We start from the raw sequence: 18,715 nt of genomic DNA on the forward strand, positions 1-18,715 counted from the left end.
AGCCTGGCGAGATCATGCTTCGGGCCACAACGTGCACTGCGACGAGTCTGGCGCGACGGGGGAGAGTGAGGTCATCAAGGAGATGAAATACGAGGATTGTTTGGAGCTGCGGAAGACGCTCGACCACGACGAGAAGGACGCTTCCTCATCAGTGGTGGCAAGATTCTCAAGGGCGTAAGGAGGTTCGTACGTTGTCATCGTTGTCGGTCCTCGTTCGCTCCGCGGGCACATCATGTTCCCATCGGGCTCCAGTGATGCGCTTCCTCCTCCGCTTCGTGCCTTCAACGACGCCATTGCGATCAATTCCGCGCTCTCCTACTATGCGCTTCATGTAATAGTAAACGAGCCCGAGGGTGCTCCGTAACATAAAACGAACAAGTAATGTGTTTGATCTGGAACACCAGCCAAGACCAAAGCGAAACGCGTTAATACATCGACGGGGTTGCTGCCGCCCCTTCCGACGGCGTAAATACATGATTCAGTGGTATACAATAATACGGACGGATTCCCCCATTACGAGCCATACAATTCCCACCAGTCCATCCGGAATCCTTTGCGGCGCTCGAGCTCAGATGTAGAACATGCTGTCCCTCAGCTCCTTGTGCAGCCCCCCCGCCCACAGGCGCGTCGCCTCCTGGAACACCCGGTCGCGCTCCGCCTCGCGCTCCGCCTGGGTGCGCGCGCCGGAGGACCGGCCGGCGGAGGAGCCCGTGTCGGAGAGCCCGCGGAGCAGGACGTCGAGGTACGATCGTCCGCGCTCGCACGCGAGGTCGGCGTAGTACGCGGCCGGGACGAGGCTGACGGCCTTCGTGGCGCGCATGTAGTGGTACGAGGAGGTGTGGGTGCCCTGCTGGATCGTGTTCGCGTCGAACGCGTTCTCGTCGTAGACCACGGTGTAGTGCGTCGCCTTGACGTGGCCCTGCAGCCCCTTGTGCGCCTAGAAGAGGGGCGCGGCGCGTCAGTGAACGCCAGAATGGGTGGAGATGAAACGAACCTGGAGATAAAAGTCAAAGTCGTAGATGTCGGTGATCCCGCGGTCCATCACCGAGCCCGGGAGGGTGTTGCCGTTGTCGGTGGCGTTGGCGGTGTTCTGCGGGAAGAACTTGGCGTGGTGGCGCTTCCCGCAGATGACGATCGTCAGAAGAGGTTTGTACGGCTTCTGGGGCGAGATCTGCTTGAAGGCTGCTTGGAGTCGCGGAAGCTCGATGCGGTTCACGAGTGCGTATTCTCCCTGAGGCAACGTCGGTCTCGCCACTCGGAAATGGATACAAATTCACTCTTACCTCTGAGACACCGTCGCGGTAGATGATGATGCGCTGTGGAAGCTGTCCCTTGTTCTTGTTCTGGTACAACTGAAGGCGCTCGATCGTCATCGCAGTGAGGTTCTCCACCATCTGAATCGGGTGAATATCAGCGTCGATCAACACGCCGATGCGCAGATACACAGACCTCTTTGCTCTCCTTGTTCCAGTCTGGCTTCTGGAGAGAGAGACTGGCGGGGAACTGCGCGAAGGTGTCGTCGATGCTCGCCACGACCGCCGCGATGCTCGGCGTGCCAGACATGCTCCCGGGACCCGGCTTCGTGACGTCGATGCCCATCACCATCGTCTTCTTCTCCGTCAGCCACTTCATCGATGCCGGGTCGAGCAGGTGGTTGACGCCGCCGAGCTTCGCGTTCACCTTGAGCGCGACGTTGGCGAAGTACTGCACCTGCTTGTGTGGCGCGGTCCTCGCCTTCTTCAGCAGCATGTGCACCGTGTGCAGGCCGAGCTCCATGTCCGCGAGGCGCTTGATGCCGTGGTAGAGGCCCTTGTCGCCGGACGAGATCAGCACGAGCAGGAACGTGGGCTTCATCGCCGGGTTGAAGTTCGTGCGGAGCGTGTTCCGGATCTCCCCAATCGCGCGCGAGCGCATCTCGTCGTCCCCGCGCGGCGCGGTGACGGAGCAAACGCGCGGCGGCGTGCCCGCGTTCAGGATCCCGCTCTTGTTGCACATGCTGAGGAAGGACTTGAGGAAATCGACCAGCTCCGGGTCGCTCGGGCCCGTGAACTCCTCCCGGAGGCCCTCTTGCACCAGCATCACCCCCCAGCGCCCCTTCATGTCCCCGCCCGTCTGGAATTTCACCTCGCGCATGTTCCAGCCCGCGTCCGTCGCGCCGAACGACGCCGGGCCGGACCGGTACGCGACCTTGGGCGGCGGGAGCCTGCGCATGGGGACGTCCGCCATCCGATCGCTGACGGTGAGCCCGAAGGCCGAGAGCGCGGCCCCGGGCGTGTTGGGGCGGAGGCCGAGGCGGTCGAACCCGGTGTTGACGATCGTGTTCCCGTTCTCGTCAGGCGGGCGACACGCGACCTTGATCATCTCCTGCGTCTGCCCGACGTCGAGCTTGCCGCGGTAGGCCTGGCCGGGGATGATGTCGCAGAGCTCGGCGGGGAGGTAGATCGGGCGCTGCTTATTGGGGCTGACGTTGATCAGCGGCAGGTCGTCGGCGTGCTGAAGGTTGATTTTGTACTCTACCGAGACGAGTGAGCGCTGGCTCCGTGGCGAGGGGCGTGCACTTACTGCGCTTGAAAAAGTTCTCCACCGTGATCTGGCCCCCATACTCCTGGCAATCGAACTTCTCCTTCCGCGCCGTCTTGCTCCGCTCGACCTTCCAGATCGTGTGTTTCTTCGTGTAGCCGAGATGCTTGGTGGACACCCTGAGCCGCTTCGAGAACGATTCGGGCATGCCGCCCCGCGATTGCCGCTGGAACGCGAGCATCGCGTCTGCGAGCTTCCCGGGGGTGTAGAACGCGGTCATGCACACGTTGACGTTGACCATGAGCTGCTTGTACATCGGCCGGACGGACATGAAGAAGCCGCGGTGGGCCTCGACCCCGAGCGAGAGCGTGGTCGCCCGGTCGCCCGCGCTCGGGAAGAAGTATTTGTTCTGGCTCACGCGCACCCCGCGCTTCGCGGCAACCTGTTGCATGATGATGTTGAGGGCGGAGATCAGCGGGAGGACGTCCTTGTCGCGGTGCTCGGGCTTCCCCTCCATGTACCTTCCGCAGCGTCAGCGAGCGCGATGCACACGTTCGGCGTGGACACTCACTCGTGCAGATCGGAGGTCTTGAGCTCCCTCGTGAACTGGATGTCGACCCTGAACTTGAGCCCGTTCGGGTCTTCGTCTTGATCTTCCTCGTGGTAGAGCACGGTGAGCTCGAGCGGCTGGGGCAGCTTGCGCGCCGAGATGAGCCGGTCCGCGTTGTTGTGCGCGATGGAGGCGACGTACGGCGCGAACTCGGGGCTCCGCTCGATGAGCTGGATGATGCGCGCGCGGCGGTCGCCCTTCGCGTCCTTGGCGGGGTCGAACGAGATGCTGTAGTCGTGGTAGGTCGCCTTCGGCGGCGCGGTGACGGCGAAGAAGTTGGCGCGCACGACGCCCGCGGTGCCGAGCGTGCCCCAGCCGGGGCGGAAGGGCATTTCGGGGCCGCCGACGCGCACGCGCTTGAACGCCGCGGTGAGCGCGTTCAGCTCCGGGTCTTGGAGGCGCGCGGGGACGTTGACCGGCACGTTCTCTGCGAAGATGCCGGCAGGCCCGCCCCTGCCCCGCCCGCGGCCTCCTCTGTCTCCGCCGCCTCGGCCGCCGCGATCGAAGCCACCACCGCGATCGAAGCCGCCGCCTCGACCGCGCCCTCGGTCTCCGCTGCCCATGCTCGATGGCGCGGGCGACGAGCCTCGTGGGGCTCCGCGACCGCCGCGGCCTCTTCCGGGTCCGCCGCGTTGACTCATAAAGGCTTGACGAGTTGGTCTTCTGGATCGGATTTGAGAAAGGTGTGTAGACTAGAAGCACCCAGGTGAAAGCTGCGAGAGGCGCATGCATCGGGGAGCGGGCGACATGCATGTCGGAGTGGCATATATACCATTGGTAAGTGCAAACGTCAACTTTATACTCGAGGATTACGCACACTCTCTTGGTGGGACTCTGCGCTTCGAGAGTCCGAAGTACCTGGGAAAGAATGCGAGTCAGATTTGGGGAAGACCCACGACTTAATGTACCTCACTTTGGCCGCGTTGTCGTCGTCCACATTGGACGTGCACGGACCACGAGTGCTGCGGTAGTGGCCACGCGTCGCTTACATAAGCCTCCTGCGGTAAGGCGGGAATTCAGAGTCATGCCGAAGCTACGAAGATCATCCCGATCAAAACATGTTTCCATTGCAACCAACATAACAAGCGACATGGACATTGCATAACATGAAGGGGCCGTACTACAGTGGTGATTCGTGCCGCGCATTTGTGTCCATGAACAGAACAAAGAGCATGCGATAAAAGATTACGCTAAGAGATCTAATCTAATCTTAATCGTCCCACGATGCGCGTGCCAAAGGGTGGTAGTAGTGTACAGTCGTGCGGAGTGTCTGAGAAAGCGACCAGAAGAGAGCAGAGACCGAGATCGAGGGGTATCTGAGAGAAGAGCCGACGTCAACGGAAGAAACATAAGCTGGTTTTAGGAGTCCAACGGCTACGCGCTCGACGTCGACTGCGCGGAATCAGCGCTGGCAGACGTAGTGTTTTCGGCAGCATCTGTCGACGATGCGGCAGGGGTCGAATCAGCGTTGTTCGTCGTCGATGACGCTGCGACCGTATTGCTCTCAGCCGCGCTCGTTTTCGCCGACGCTGTGCTCGCGGCCGTGGTCTCGGGCCCGCTCACCGCGCTCACCGACTTTGCCGCCTTCGAGATCGCGAACAGGTCGAGGTGGTAATCCGTCGGGACGCCCGGCACCGTCAGTTGCAGCCACGGCAGCGTGTACGGCCCGATCTTGGCCGTCGCCGCGGAGAAGACGTCGAGCTTGCCGACGGGGATGATGCCCAGCGACGCGATCGCGCCCTTCGTGAGCAGCACGTTCTGAACGGTGCCCGAGTTTGCGGTGCTGTGCGCGGGGATGACGAACGAGTCGAAGCTGGCGCTGAATTGCGCGTAGGTGACGCCGTCGAGACCGGAGTCGACCTGTAGGGCTGTGATCTCCATGTCGGTGTCGAGCGGGTTCGCGATCTGGAGCCAGAGTCAGCATTGTACGGAGGAGCAGTTGGTCTAGAGTCTGGACACTCACGTCAAAGTCGATGGTGATGAGGTTGGTCACAAGGGTATCCAGCGTGATAAACGCGTTGATGTGTGTGACGATTGGTGGGGCACTCAAACCTAAACGACGAGTCAGCAAGTTACCATATGCCGGGTGCGAGGCGGTACTGACCAGTGATGCTGGTATCGATCTCAACGCCCTCGAGTGCAGACGCCAGCGAGGCGAACGGTGAAGACTCGCTGTCTCCTTTGATCGTCAGCGGGATAGTGTCCCCGGTCTGCAGGAGCTCTGTTACGAAGCCCTGCGCCGTCGTGTCGTTCGCGTCGTTGGGAGCGTAGTGGAACTCGGCGTGGAGCGTGTTCTCCCCAGGAACCAGGTCCAGGGGGTCGATTACCGCGCGTCCGAGCTGCACGCCCTTGAAGAACACGGGGAGCTCGACGTCGACGGTGCTGAGCGAGATGTTCGACGGGTTCTCGAGCACGGTCGTGATGGGCGACAGGATGAATGCGCCGTGGCTGTCCGTGCCGCCGCCTGCGATCGAGATGTTGCTGAGCTGCGCAGCCTTGTTGAAGGCGTTGATACCCTTCAAGGCGGTCGTGACGCCGAATGGGATCCCTGAGATGGGAATGTCGCCGATGGGTGTCCGCGCGACGACGTCGGCGGATCCGTTGAGCTGGAAGCTGACGTCCGCCGTGTCAGTGACCGCGGCGAAGAACTGAACGAACGCCGCGTCGTTGAGCGACTGCAGGGTCTGGTCCTGGAACGGCAAGTTGAGGGGCGCGGAGTTGCCGGTCGACACGCCTCCATCGGTATCTTGTTGGGGCAGCTCGAGCTGAGATCGCACATCAGTAAACGAATCTCATACCGGGATGAAATAAAACTCTACCTTGGCGATGTCGACGCCCTGGCTGGCGAGCGTGATGTCCTCAGCACTCTTCACAACTTGCAGAGAGAAGCCGAAGGGGTTCTTGTACTCTGCCAGGACGTTCTGCGAGCTGGCCTTGGGTGCGAAGGCTTCGCTCTGCTCGGTCATGACCAGCTCCAGATCCGACATCTCGATGGATTGAATAATCTGAATGAGAGCATGGTCAGCGCCTCGTAGCTCCACAACCGCGGTCGATACGCACATCGAACTTCTGTCCCGGCAGCGTGACGTCAAGCGTCAAGGTCTTGAACGCAGTGCTCAGCCACGAGACAGGACCGCTAGAACCGCTGGGCTGAACCGACTCTCCCTGGACCTGGAGCGTCTGGTTCTCGGCGTGGAGGAAGTTGGTGAAGAGATCGCCCATGGCGTCCAGGTCGTTGCCGCTCTTGGGGGTGATCCGGCCCGAGAGGTGGAGATTGACGGTCGCGCCAGCAGCCAGGAAGAGGTTGCTCCCAGACAACGCTAGAATACCGATATCAGCGATTGAGATCGCAAAACAAGTTCAAGCACCACTTACGTCCGACAGTGGTGCCCTTGAAGCCCGCCTCGAAGGTGACAGTGCCGAGGTCGATGCCAATCTCTGCAAACGGGTTCAGACTCGCATCTCCCTCGATCATCAAACGCAAACTCACGAGCAGACGACGGGATGAGCGAGTCCGTCTCGATGTGGATCCCACCCGCTGGGTCGTCCGACGGGAGCTGGAAGTTGCTGATCGTGACGCCCGGCAGGTTGTTGAACGCCTTGAAGGAGACGTCCTTGCTCAACTGCACGTTGTCGAACACCGTCCCGAGCGCCGTCAGACGGAGCGCGCCCGTCGAGATCGTCCACTCGAAGTCGGGGTTGTGGAGTAGGAAGGTCGCAAAGTTCGTGAATTGGTCCTGGTCGGTGATGCTCAGGCGCCCGCTGGTGCGGTAGTCCGGCACGCCGTCGTTCGCAGACGCGCAGACGGGCGGGAGCGCGATCGTCGCGATATCGTTGCCTTGCCAGGTGACCTTGACGGGGTCGACGAACTCGATTTGCGCATCAAAGGGACCAGTGCCAGTGAGCGAACCGACAAGGGAGAGGTCGAAGCCGTCGTCGGAGATGTTCCTGCGGACCAGTCAGTCGTGCAGGCGAACAATATATTCGGTTGACCCACGTGATGTTAGCCTCGGTGAACTTGAGCTCGGCCTGGTTGACGAAGGTCTGAACGATGGGAGGCGCGACGGCTCCGATGAGGTAAAGCGCGGTTTTGTCGGTCTGGGACACGTTCAGTATAGGATCCCGGCAGTTCGGAACGCCCACTCACAATGGCGTTGACGTTGTTCTGCGTGAACGACAGATCGATCGGGACTGCCACAAAGTCAGCAAAGCTCCCCACAAAACCAACGCGCCGATCGCTCACAGTCATCGATCTTGACGGACGAGTCGATCGCCAGCGTGACCTCCAAGTTCTTCAGCGCGTTCAAGATCGCGTCGTTCACGTCGAACTGCTTCCCGCTCACGCACGGCGGGCTGCCCGTGTCCACGCTCGTGTTCACCTGCTTGCCCACGTCCGGGTTCTGCAGCGCGAGCTGGAACGCCGCGGACAGCGGCCCGAGGTCGACCCCGTTCTTCTGCGCCCCGGTCGCGAGCAGCGAGATGATCGCCGCCGGCTCGAGGTTGAACGCGAACGGGAGCGTGGGCGAGGTGATGTTCGCGTGCCCGTCCGCGTGGATCGGGTCGCTCGAGCGGTCGACGTGGTCGATCTTGCCGAGCGTGAGGTTCCCGAGCGTCGCCGTCGCGGTGACGTCGAGCAGGTTGAGGGCGGCCGTGAAGGGGTTCGCGAGCGTGAACGTCGTCTGAGCAATTCCGGTCTGGACGATGTCGGTGGGGAAGATGAGGGAGGCGGTGGTGATCAGGTTCTGGTGGAGCGCCGGGATGATGACGGGGGTGAGGCTGATTTTGGACATGGCGAGCTGGAGGGACTCGATGGGCGTGGAGGAGGTCGAGCCTTGGATGGTGGTATCGGAGTCGACGCCTTGGAGGAAGTTCTCGAGCAGCTTCTGCCCAGAAGCGACCGCGCCGCCTTGGGGCTGGAAGTGGACGTCGATCGGGTATGAAGTGTTTCCGGGCATAATGACCAAGTTGCTCTGCAAACACCGTGGTCAGCACTCACTTCACTCCGCCCCCAGCACGACTCACCAGGTCGGCCTGACCGATGACGTCGTTCTGGAACTCGAGTTCGAATGCAATGTCGCCAGCGCCTGCACGTCCGTGATCAGCACCCCATCTCGCCCATCCCAGCGAACGCACTCACCAAGCGTGATGTTGCTCGGGTTGAACAGGTCCGACGTGACCTTGATGAGCAAGAAGTCCGCGAACCCTTGGCTCACGTCCAGGCTCGTCACGACCGACGGCTTCGCGTTCAGGCCCTGCAGGCCCGCGACCGTCGACTCGACCACGAACTCGATGTCCGTCAGCGAGAGCACGCCGATGGCCGTGCTCGCGTCCGTGTTCGCCGCGCCGCTCAGCCGCATCGTGACGCTCTTGCCCGTCGCGGTGTCCGAGAGGAACTGCTCGAACGCGGCGTGCTGCCCGTCCGCGACGTCGAAGGGCACGCCGGTGAACGCGAGGTGGATCACGCGCGTGTCCACGTCCGTCGTGCTCGGGCCCTTGGGGATCGCGACCGTCGCGAAGTCCGCGCCGTCCGTCCCGATGGAGATCGTCTGGCCGACGGCGGTGATATCGATGGGGAACGCGAAGGGGAGGGCGAAGGCCGCGGTGGTGTCGTTGGAGCCGAAGGCGGGGGAGAACGCGGAGTCCTGCGTGAAGCGGAGGTCGAGCGAGTTGAGCGAGACGGAGTTGATGATGTTGAGCACGCCACGGTTGGGGAGGACAGTCTGAACCTGGAGCGCCTTGATGCCGTCGTTGAGCCAGGAAACCTGTCAACGGTATCGTCAGCCTTCCGACGTACTGTATGCGAGTGAGGCACCCACATCAGTGGGACCCGCGCTGTCTCCTTGGACGACAATGTTGCTGTCGTTGCCGTGGATGAACGCGTTGAACATCGCAGAGACCGCGGCGAGGCCGGCGTCATCCTTCTGGGGAACAAGACGCCCTGCCAAGGGCAGCGCAACCGTGGACATCGGCGAGAGCGTGAACGAGTTCGTAGAGGCCACAGGGCCAATGTTGACGTTCTCGAAAAAGCTCTGGAACGCGATCGAGCTGAGCTCCACGCCAACTTGAGAGGGCTGCGCATCTCATCAGCACTCGTCGGACGCAGGAACGCCAAATAACAAAACCCACGTTCGTGATGTTAGTCTGAAGCGTCAAGTGAACGCCGCCCGCGGGGTCGTTGCTGGGCAGGTCGAACGTCTCGATCTTGACCCCGCCCTTCAGGCCGTTCATGCCCTTGAGCGTCACCTTCTTCTCGCCCAGCACGATTCCCGGCACCGAGATGCCGATCGCGGCCACTGCACCCCTTCCGTCAGCTCGTTGCGCGCTCAAACATCCGACGGCGGCACGCACCCGACAGGTTGCTCCCCGAGATCACCCAGTCGAACTCCTCCGCCGTCAGCATCGTCTTCGTGAAGTCCGCGAGGTGCGCGACGTCCGCGACCGCGAACGTCGTGTCGACCTCAAAGCTCGCGCCGACGCCGCCCACCACGTCCACGTCCGGCATCTTGATGCTCCCCAGCGGCTTGTCGTTCCAAACGATGGTGAGCCCCTCGGGGAACGCGATCTTCGCATCGACTGCACGATCGCCTGGTGAGCACGGATCAGAGGGGCGAAGAGGGCGGGGACGTACATGGCCCAGCATTGGTGATCGACCCCTTCAGGGTCGTCCCGAACGAGTTCTCCTGCACGTCCTTGATCACCACCGTCTCGATCCCGAGCACGGAGCCGGAGACGATGTTCTGCACGATCGGCTGCGCGAGCACCGGTAGGATGAGGTTTAGGCTCTCGTCCGTCTTGATCGTCACGTTCGGCTGCGTATACGAAAGCGTGGTCGGGTAGTCCCCGATCGTGACGCCCGCGGTGAGCGCGACCTCCGCGGCGAGCTTCGTAAACGCCTTGTCGACGAAGGAGGGGAGGTCGAAGTTCCTACAAGGCTCGGTCAGCGCCCGCGCGCAGCAAACTGGAGATGGGAGTGCGTACGTGAAGATGTTGTCCCTCTTGCTGTCGACCGCCCGCTTCGACCCACCGACGCCGTTCAGGTAGTGGTACCCGCCGAGCGCGACGATCTGGTCGAGAGGCGCCGTGTCCTCGCCCGCCTGCTCCGCAAGCAGCTTTGTGACCGTGAAGAGGCTCTGCGGGTCCATGTTGAGGTTGAGGTTGAGCGCGGGCGAGGTCGTCGTCGACTTGCCCGCGGACGAGAAGCTGACGGCGTCGTCGATGGTCCCGAGGGAGATGCCCTGGAAGGTGATGTTGGACGAGATATGCGTGATCTCGAGCGCGGCGGTGAACGGGTTCGCGAGCGAGACGGTCGTGTGCGAGATGTTGTTCTCCGCGGTCGTGGACAGCACTGGCAGGAAAGTCGACGTCAGCGCAAGAACGTTCGTCACCCGCGATGTGGCGCACCTTGCAATGACGCAGAGTTCAGCAGCTTCGACGAGAGCGCGGGAAGCGTGGCGTCGATGTTCAGGCTCTCGAACGCGGCGAGGAGCGATTCGACCTTCGTGCTCTGCAAGTATCCGGCGATGGCGACCTGGACGTTGACGCCCCCGACGAACTGACCCAACGTCTCGAGCCCTTGCGGCGAGTCGTTCGGCTGCCCAACGACGGCGTCAGCGCGGTGGGCCCATGAATTCAAATGTTCGTCCTCACAGTGAAGTTGCCCTGCGCGCTCAACGAGTTGTTGCCCATGTTGAGCGTCAGGTTCGGGAGCAGCGTCGTGCCAATCACCGCGCCGTCGCGCAGCAGTTGCAGGCTCATGTCTCCTGTGGCAAGCTGCAGGTTCGACGGGTTGAAGATGTCCACTGCCAGTCTCTCATTGTCAGTTCACGTCTCCCCTCCAGAGAGAGAAAACGTACCGTCAATGCCCAAGTGGATGGCCTCCAACGACCCGCCGAGAACGTCAACGCTCTTGATCTGGACGAGCGACTGTAGCCCCTGCAGACCCTGCAAGTTCGAGGGCACGTTGAACTTGATCGGGTCAAGCGTGATGGCACCGATACTCGTGTTCGCGACCGCGCGCGCCTGTCCGTTGAGCATGAACGGCATCACCTTGCTGTCCGTCAGGTTCAGGTCTGCACGGCCGTAAGCTCGCGTCGGCGGCGGAGGTGCACAGAGAGCGCTCACTAAACGACGAAAACACCGGGTGATTTGGGTCCAACACCTCTAGCGGGGTGTTCTCGATGGTGATGTTGATCGTCCCCTGCGTCAGGGTCGAGTTCACGACCTTGATCTCGCTCGTCGACGCGCTCGCGGGCTGCACACAAACGCACATCAGTCCTCGTGATCCTCACGCGTCCAGGGAAGCCCGCTCACCGTGCTCAAACCCCCAACCACACCCTGCTCCGTCGTGATGTTGAAGCTGTTCTGGATGCTCTGAATGTCAACCCCAAACCCGAACGGCAGCTCCATCCGCGCCTGCACCGTCCGCGAGTTCGCCACCGGCGCCCACTCGCTCTCGGGCGTGAAGTCCAGGGCCAAGTCCCCGATCTCGATCGCCTTGATCGGCGAGATCGCCCCCGGCGCCTTGAACGGGACGTGCAGCTGCAATGCCGTGAGCCCCGCGCTGAGCCAACCCACCGCGCTCCCGTCGTCCTGGCGCGAGGACACGCCGGTCGCGACGACGTCCGCCTGCTCGCCGTTGAGGTAGAGCGTGAAGAGCTCGGAGACCGTCGCGAGGTCGGCCACAGTGATGTGCGGGACGAGGCTGCCGGAGAGCGTGATGTTGTTCGCCCCGGGGGAGATGACCGTGTTCGGGCCGGTGCCGCGCCCGAGGAAGAGGCCCTTGTAGGAGAGGTCGAAGACGACGGTGCCGAGGTTGACGTCGAACGCGGACGGGTTGTTGAGCCCCGTCGTCGCCTCGAACTTGATGCCCCCGGCGGGGTCATCTGCGGGGAGCTTGAAGTCGACGAGCGAGACGTTGCCGTTGAAGTTGTTCATGCCCTGGAGGACGAGGTCCTTGTTGAAGTGCAGGTCGTGCGCCGTCGGGAACGCGAGCGCGCGGACGTCCAGCTTCTCCGACGTGAGGTGCCATTTGAAGTTTGGCTGCGTGATCATGCTCGACGTGAAGAGCGCGAAGTTGGCCTCGTCCGTGATCGTGAAGGGCACGGTCTGGTTGATGTACGCGCGCTTCGACTTGACCTTGAGCGGGTCGAGGGTGAACGAACCGAGGGGCACGATAGCCCCAGAAGCGTTGTACCATCCGACGGACAAAGGCTGGTTGAAGGTGATCGTCGCGGGGATGATGCCAGCGTGCGAGACCCAGGAGTCGAGGGTAAGGGCGAACGAGCCGTTGGTTGGACTGGTGATCTGCGCCCGATCGATGTTGAGCACGGAGACAGTGACAATGTGCTGCGCGATGGCATGTATGACCGGGTATAGCAGGATGAACAGGATGGCGATTCCGAGGAGTGCGGCGACAATGGAGGTGATGATGAACCACCGGCGCTTGTACAGGGGAGGTTTCGGTGGTGGCTGCTGCTGAGGTACGTCCTCTGGGCGGATTTCGCCTTCGTTGGTAGCGGCCCGGGCGCCATGAGTGCCTTGGACTGCGGCGGATGAAGCGGCGGCGCTTGAGTAAGGATGGACGCCAGCGGAAGTTGTTCGCGAAATAGGCTGTTGGTCCTCTACATCAAAAAACCCGTCCGACATGGTCAGCGGCGAGGTATGCGAAAGCGAAAGCCAAAAGAGAAGGGTAGTGGAGCGAGGCAATCTCCTCAACGATATAAAAGCCGACCACCAACGTCTGTGATACGAATGGTGGTGAACAGTCCACCAGGACGCCGAAGTGGACGGCAACGCGACCGCGCCGCCCGGCGAAAACGCATCGCCAGGGGCGAACGTCCAAGCATGACGAAGAGCGCGCGTTCCTTCGACACCGCCTGGCGGGGGCGAGCCTCATGGAACTTGGGTCCGTCTACGACCGCACTAGCGCGTCACGGCAGATCGGCGCAGGTCGCAAACCCCGGGCTTCCGTCATCGCGTGGCATTGCGCCATCCATCCGTGCAGACGTCAAAGAGCATAGAGAAGTCATCAAACTCCAGGCAGCGCGCGCAAAGGACACAGGGAACCCCGGTCGCGGAGCCAGTGAGCATTAGGCCACCTCCATTCTTCCTGTTGCGACGCAAGCGCCATCTGGGAAGAGAAGAACGCGGCTCTCGGCACTGTCCGATGGTTCCTGGTTGAGCCTTCCGAGTCCAGGCTAGCACTGCACCGGGCACGGACACGAATCCGCCAGCACACAAGCAGAGCATGCTCAGGCAGGGCCGAAAGAGGTCCAACGATCGACGCGTGGTGCAGTCTCGCGCGCGTGCAAACGCGGGCGGGAGCACACCGCGGCCAGCGAACGAGGCGCGGAACGCGTGGGGGAGCGGGGGGAGCAAACGCACGACGAACGGGAGGGTGGACTCACTAGGGTGGGCGAATGGGTTCTCGCCGACGTTCTCTCTCCGGGACTGCTCCATGGCGAGCGCGTGGGCACGCTCGAGCGTCGCGGCGGGGACGTAGGCGATCGGTCGCGTGAGCGGTCGCTAGAAGCGCGAGGAGAGGCGAGAGCGGGGGAGGGCCGAGTGGAGGGGGCGGGGGGAGAGGACCGGCGCGCGTCGAGACGTTCGCGGAGGCGGGCCATTATGAGCCTTTAAGCGAGGGAGGGTCGCGCACGGCCGGCCATGGCCAGGTTCTCATGACAGCGCGCCATCTTCGAACCCGACTTCCTGTCCAACGAATATCTTTTGCGCCAGCCCTGGGTCTCCGGCGCTTCTTTTCCGCGTGACGGCCGGCGCTCGACTTACCGAATCAAGATAGCCTTTCCGCCTCCGCGCGGGGCATCAGATCCTGTTGTGGGGTCAAGCTTGAAGCGAGGGGCGAGCTCCTCCGTTGCAACTTGCAAGTCTGCCCTCCGACAAGTCGCGTCTGCTTCAACACCATGCGGACGGGTGCGCCACGGCGCGACCCGCGCCAGGGGGCGCGAATTGCGCAAGCTTCCAGGTGGTCATCTGCTGTTGGCGATGGAGCCTCCGAGCCAACTCTGCGCGGTCGGGTGCGCACCATGCGAACCTCGTGCTCCAGGAGCACCACTGCTCAGGTGACGGCCCGTTTGATGTTTGAGCTCGTGATTCTCGTAGTAGCGGGGAGACTACGTGCCTGGTGGGAGGCCCAAGTCGCCCTGAAAAGCGAGGTGGGCGCGCCTGTGACGGGCTGTCCTTGAGCTGGAGCGATTCGGGATGACGATCTTCGAACGAGAGGCGGGATCCCGAGCAAGCTATCGTAGGCACGTCGGGGCTTCGATCCCCGGACGTAGCGAGAGACCCAAAGGGCATCTGACCTGCACGAATGTGTGTGAGCTGCATGTGGAACCCGCCACCGCGCGTGAAAACGACCGAGTGGAAGTGAAAGTGACCGAAGGCGACGTGCGTATGTACATGCCCGCGGCCAGATGAACCATCCGGCAGACTGAAACAAAACGAGGGTCGCGCATGCAATTGGCTGGCGCTGAAGGTGACGTCGACGGTGGGAGGGCTTGGGAGGGCCACCCACTGTCGTCCATCAGATTCCTCCAAGTCCCTCGGCCACATTCAGAGGACTAGTCTCACCACGAGCTCGACGACATGTGTCAGCCTGCAGTGTCTGACATCCTTTGTGTAGTGCACGACCGAGTTCGTAGTCTTCCGCTCTGCCCACATGGCACATGGCCTTGGGTCATATTATTCTCACAAGCTTGCTTCGCCTGCGAAAGTTGGCGCTTGCAGAGCAGCCTGCCCGGGACTAGAACTCGAGGGTTCTGATTCGGACGTACCTGAACTATGTATTGCCTGACATACCCGTCCTCCGCCTCCGGCTTCCGCGCGCTCAATGTCCTCTCTCCATGCCTCCGCCGCCGCCTCTTCGATGGTGCCCTGTGCCCACGACCCGCGGATGAAGCCCCAAATAGACATCGAGGCTGGGGAGTGCGGCTTCGAAGGCTGAATACGGTTCAAGGAAGTCGTCAAGGTCGCGGACGCGAATGTTCGTGAAGCATGCGGCCGGCGGTGGGGAGGAAGGCGGAGGGTTGCCTGCACGTACAACGCGCCGATCTCATCAAGTTTTGGCGAAGTCTTGAAGCTTGAGCTTGTATGCCCGCAACCATCACGGTGCACGTTCAACGTGGGATCCCTGCACGCGGCACAGGCGTGAGTCTAGGAACGCGTAAAGGCGGTAACCGACGAAGGCAGCGGATGCAGACGAAAAGCTGGTCGGCGATGGGCATAAGCACATATATTGCGCATATACTTATGCTCACAGTGCATGGGCCGAGACCGCTACGATTCTCGCATTCCGTAGTTGTATACGCCTCCCCCGGAGTCACAACTCACAGTGGGAGAGGAGAAGGGAAAGGGCGTACAAGGAGGACGGCGTCCATGTGAGTGCCGCTGAAGCTTGCGATTCGGGGCGTTTTAGGCACAGTATGAAGATGCTTTCATGGTAAAACGGTTCATTGTTGCAAGACTGGGAGCAAGGAGGACAGAGAGCATTGAGGAGAGTGGTGGCGGTCCATGAGAGAGCTGACGTACGCGAGATCGTCTGGAGTCGCCGATCGCGAGCGCAGTTCTCTCAAAAGTATTTATCGTGGCCCCGGCGTTGGTGGCTGGCGCGGCGGCGGCGGATGAAATGCGATCAGGCAAAATCACGAGCCAATGAGATAAGGAGCCGATACACCATGACTAGAAACCACATATCATACAACACTAAGCATAGAAAGGCTCGGGATCGTCTCCGAGGATGAGCGTATGGCTGAAGGATGGCGGAAAAGTTGATGCCGGTCCACCACAACACCCCGACGGCATTGGCGAAATCACATGGTCAAACAGTCGTCGCTTCAATCTGCTTTGTGATTGCTTGCACACCGTCCGCCTCTTGAGGCTCGTCTTCTTCGTCTTCATCCTCCTCCGAGCTCTCTTCTTCGTATATCCTGTTGGGATTGCGCACGAGCAGGTCTCCGCTATCCACACCGTCTACAAGCAGCCGGTGAGTACATCGTCCCACTCTGGGCCTGCCAACGTGCCCGCAGCAAACGCAACGACCAATCTCATGCCAGGAGCGAATTCACCCAGTCGCGCGCCGATTTGACGGGGATGCACTCACCTTTGGCCTGCCGCGACTCCTCGTAGCTCTTCTCCAGGTCCGCGAGGATCTGCTCCTGCATCGCGCTCACCGCCGCCGAGCTTTCGCACGTCTTGTACCTCTCCAGCAGGTGCCTGCACGGACCTCGATGTCAGCATTCACGCAGGTCACCAGTGCCCGGGATGTGTATATGCGCACTTGTTGACTTCCCAAAACGAATGCCCCCACCCAAAGCCCTGGAGAAGGCGCTCCGCGTACTCGTCGAACCCGGTGATGTAGAACGCGGCGGCGAGGGCCTCGACACAGTTCAGTCGCCACGGCTTCCCGTAATTGACGGGGTTCGTCGCGACGAGGTACGGCACTGCGAGCGCGGTTCCAGGCAGCGTCAGCGTGAGCACTCCCCGCCACACCGAGGGGAGAACGACAAAGGCGTGGAAGGATGCGTATGGACGGAGGTGGACTCACAAAGGCGTTCGTGTGGGCTCGCGATCCGACCGAACGGGACCTCGTCCAGGCGCGCCCACGAGCACTCGACGACGGCGAGCCCGTTCTGGGCGACGATGTCCCGGTCCGCGGGGCTCACGGGTACCGCTCCCTTCGGCCTGCGGGCGGGGGACTGCCGTTGTTAGTCTGTCCTTCGGGGGCGCATGGGGGACGGCGGACAAGGACCAAGGACCAAGGAGAAAGAGCCACTCACGAGACGACGATGCCCCGAAACTTCTGCCCGACCCGGAGCGTGCTGATGAGGCCCTGCCGCGCGAGCTTCTTGCCCGAGCACCGGCGGGGGTCGCAGTGGTCGAAGTCCTGTCCCGCCCCTCCGCGTCAGCGCACGCACAGTCGCACGGCCGGCGAGCGAGCACCCAGGGACTCACCCACATCGCGACCGGGACGTCGATGGACACCTTCTCGTCGCCTTCTGCGCACGCGCCGTGCTCAGTGCCGCCGTAACTGAGAGGCCCAAATCGTGTGACGCACCGGTCTCGCTCCCTTCGCCCGACTCGCCCGACCCCTCGTCATCGTCGTCCACCGCGCTCTCGGGGCGATCCTCCGCGCCCCACGGCGACGGCGCGCGGTCGTCGTGCCTGCGCTGTCCGCGCCCTCTTTGCGCATGTCCACCGCGGACGAACGCCGCGCGCCCGCCCCCTCGTCCTCCGCGTTTCGTCGGCCTGGGCATGGTCCTGTCTGGGGGAGAGTGTCAAGCGAAAACTGAGACGAACGCAGACACTGGGATGTATTGGGGGGGAAACGACAGAGATCGCCAGAAAGCGACTCGCCGCTGCGGCAGATCCCGTGCCAAAGGCGTGCGCGCAAAGGAGATGAGATGAAGCCGTCGAGCTAAGCGATCTAGGCGCCGATGGCGCGGCGGAGCGCCCGGGCCCTGCTGGCGTCGGCGAGCGCGACCAGTGCGACCAGCGGAACGGCCCCTTCGTTTTCTGCACTGCGACGATGATCCCGACGCGCCCTGTCCTCTCGAAAGCCCTCCGGAGGGCGCTCACGCCTAAACATGGCAACAAAGACTTCTACAAGGGTGTGTAGCCACAGGCTCGTTGCGCATTCTCAGCCCCTCCCCAGTGCTGACCGCCGCCGTTCTGCAACAGGTACACGCCAGGCGTTCTTGCCTGGTGGACACCGTACCGGTGCCCCCGGAAAGCATGTCGTGAGGGGTTCGGGAAAGTACAGGCTCGTGGACGAGCAGGTCAGGGTGTTTGTCGCGCCCGCGATTGTGGACATCGAGAATTCGAAGGTGCGTGAATGGTGTATGTTGCTGTGCCACCCCGGTGCTGACTTGGTGTTTCCCCGACGCCTTCGCCCATCACCGATACCGCTGGTATCATTCCTCGGTACGCCCCCTCGGATCATCATCGTCTTGCCCGTTGTCCCTGGTCCCAAATATCCCCCGAAACCACCCGTGTCCTCCTCCGGATCCATTGCCGGATGCATATCTCGCACCTCCTTCATGCCGTCGGTGGCATACTGCTTATTTACTCCCACCCACTTCCCCATTTCCCTCTCGCCTCCTTACTCTTACTTTAATTGCTGTCGCTGCCCTCAGCTCAAGGCGTACGTCTCTAGCAAAATATCCGCCGAAGGCGTCAAGGGTTATCCGGAAGAGGTCTACGGTGCGAGTCTTGGGCGGGGGCTATTACCACGCACATACTACGAGATCGCTCCCCGTGAATAAGTTTAGTCGTCAGTATGGCCCACTGGATTTCGTATCTCAGGCTTCACATTGTCTCTATATAATCGATCAGTCGCCGTACAATTCCTTTAATACTGAGTGTCGACATTGATGTGGAGATTGTGTACACGTCATATAAGCAGTTACTCAATGTGACGACTCGACGAGTTCTATAAAAAGTTTCATGAAGATAGACTCCGATACGGGGAATCGAACCCCGAGCTACCGCGTGAAAGGCGGTAATGTTAGCCGTTACACCATATCGGATTGACGAAGTTATTCCCAACGAGCGTATGTGAAATTAAAAGCAACG

The 18,715-nt window shown here is 61.8% G+C and overlaps 4 protein-coding genes and 1 non-coding gene across 5 annotated transcripts; 1 reads left to right on the top strand and 4 right to left on the bottom strand.

The window, feature by feature from the left end:
• Nucleotides 1–568: 568 nt before the first annotated feature.
• Nucleotides 569–3,771, bottom strand: BXZ73DRAFT_89676 (Piwi-domain-containing protein; the record flags this gene model as incomplete). Its single annotated transcript, XM_048025358.1, has 6 exons — nt 569–937; nt 995–1,231; nt 1,284–1,394; nt 1,450–2,513; nt 2,563–3,041; nt 3,092–3,771. The coding sequence occupies 6 exons, from the start codon at nt 3,769–3,771 to the stop codon at nt 569–571; spliced, it is 2,940 nt and encodes a 979-aa protein (XP_047878484.1).
• Nucleotides 3,772–4,504: 733 nt separating this feature from the next.
• On the bottom strand, nt 4,505–12,775 carry BXZ73DRAFT_100865 (uncharacterized protein; the record flags this gene model as incomplete). The annotated part of the gene is made up of 22 exons (XM_048014707.1): nt 4,505–5,035; nt 5,094–5,182; nt 5,235–5,895; nt 5,950–6,135; nt 6,191–6,450; nt 6,506–6,568; nt 6,621–7,078; nt 7,128–7,228; nt 7,278–7,321; nt 7,374–8,100; nt 8,153–8,214; nt 8,268–8,892; nt 8,947–9,201; nt 9,257–9,423; nt 9,479–9,703; nt 9,759–10,054; nt 10,109–10,475; nt 10,532–10,721; nt 10,778–10,929; nt 10,984–11,199; nt 11,252–11,381; nt 11,441–12,775. 22 exons carry the CDS (start codon nt 12,773–12,775, stop codon nt 4,505–4,507), a joined length of 7,140 nt encoding a protein of 2,379 aa, XP_047878485.1.
• Nucleotides 12,776–15,962: 3,187 nt separating this feature from the next.
• Nucleotides 15,963–17,027, bottom strand: BXZ73DRAFT_46139 (DUF367-domain-containing protein; the record flags this gene model as incomplete). Its single annotated transcript, XM_048019639.1, has 5 exons — nt 15,963–16,101; nt 16,241–16,357; nt 16,422–16,584; nt 16,689–16,825; nt 16,921–17,027. Coding segments are annotated over 5 exons (663 nt in total), but the record flags the coding sequence as incomplete, so codon positions are not given.
• A 642-nt stretch (nt 17,028–17,669) lies between these two features.
• Nucleotides 17,670–18,405, top strand: BXZ73DRAFT_89679 (uncharacterized protein; the record flags this gene model as incomplete). Its single annotated transcript, XM_048025359.1, has 3 exons — nt 17,670–17,751; nt 17,822–17,967; nt 18,277–18,405. 3 exons carry the CDS (start codon nt 17,670–17,672, stop codon nt 18,403–18,405), a joined length of 357 nt encoding a protein of 118 aa, XP_047878487.1.
• Nucleotides 18,406–18,597: 192 nt separating this feature from the next.
• Nucleotides 18,598–18,669, bottom strand: BXZ73DRAFT_t94. Its single transcript has one exon. It is a non-coding gene; the product is annotated as a tRNA-Glu (tRNA).
• Between the last annotated feature and the right edge of the window lie 46 nt (nt 18,670–18,715).

The sequence above is a fragment of the Epithele typhae genome, assembly GCF_022376455.1.
Source record: "Epithele typhae strain CBS 203.58 chromosome Unknown BXZ73scaffold_20, whole genome shotgun sequence".
NCBI lineage: Eukaryota > Fungi > Basidiomycota > Agaricomycetes > Polyporales > Epitheliaceae > Epithele > Epithele typhae.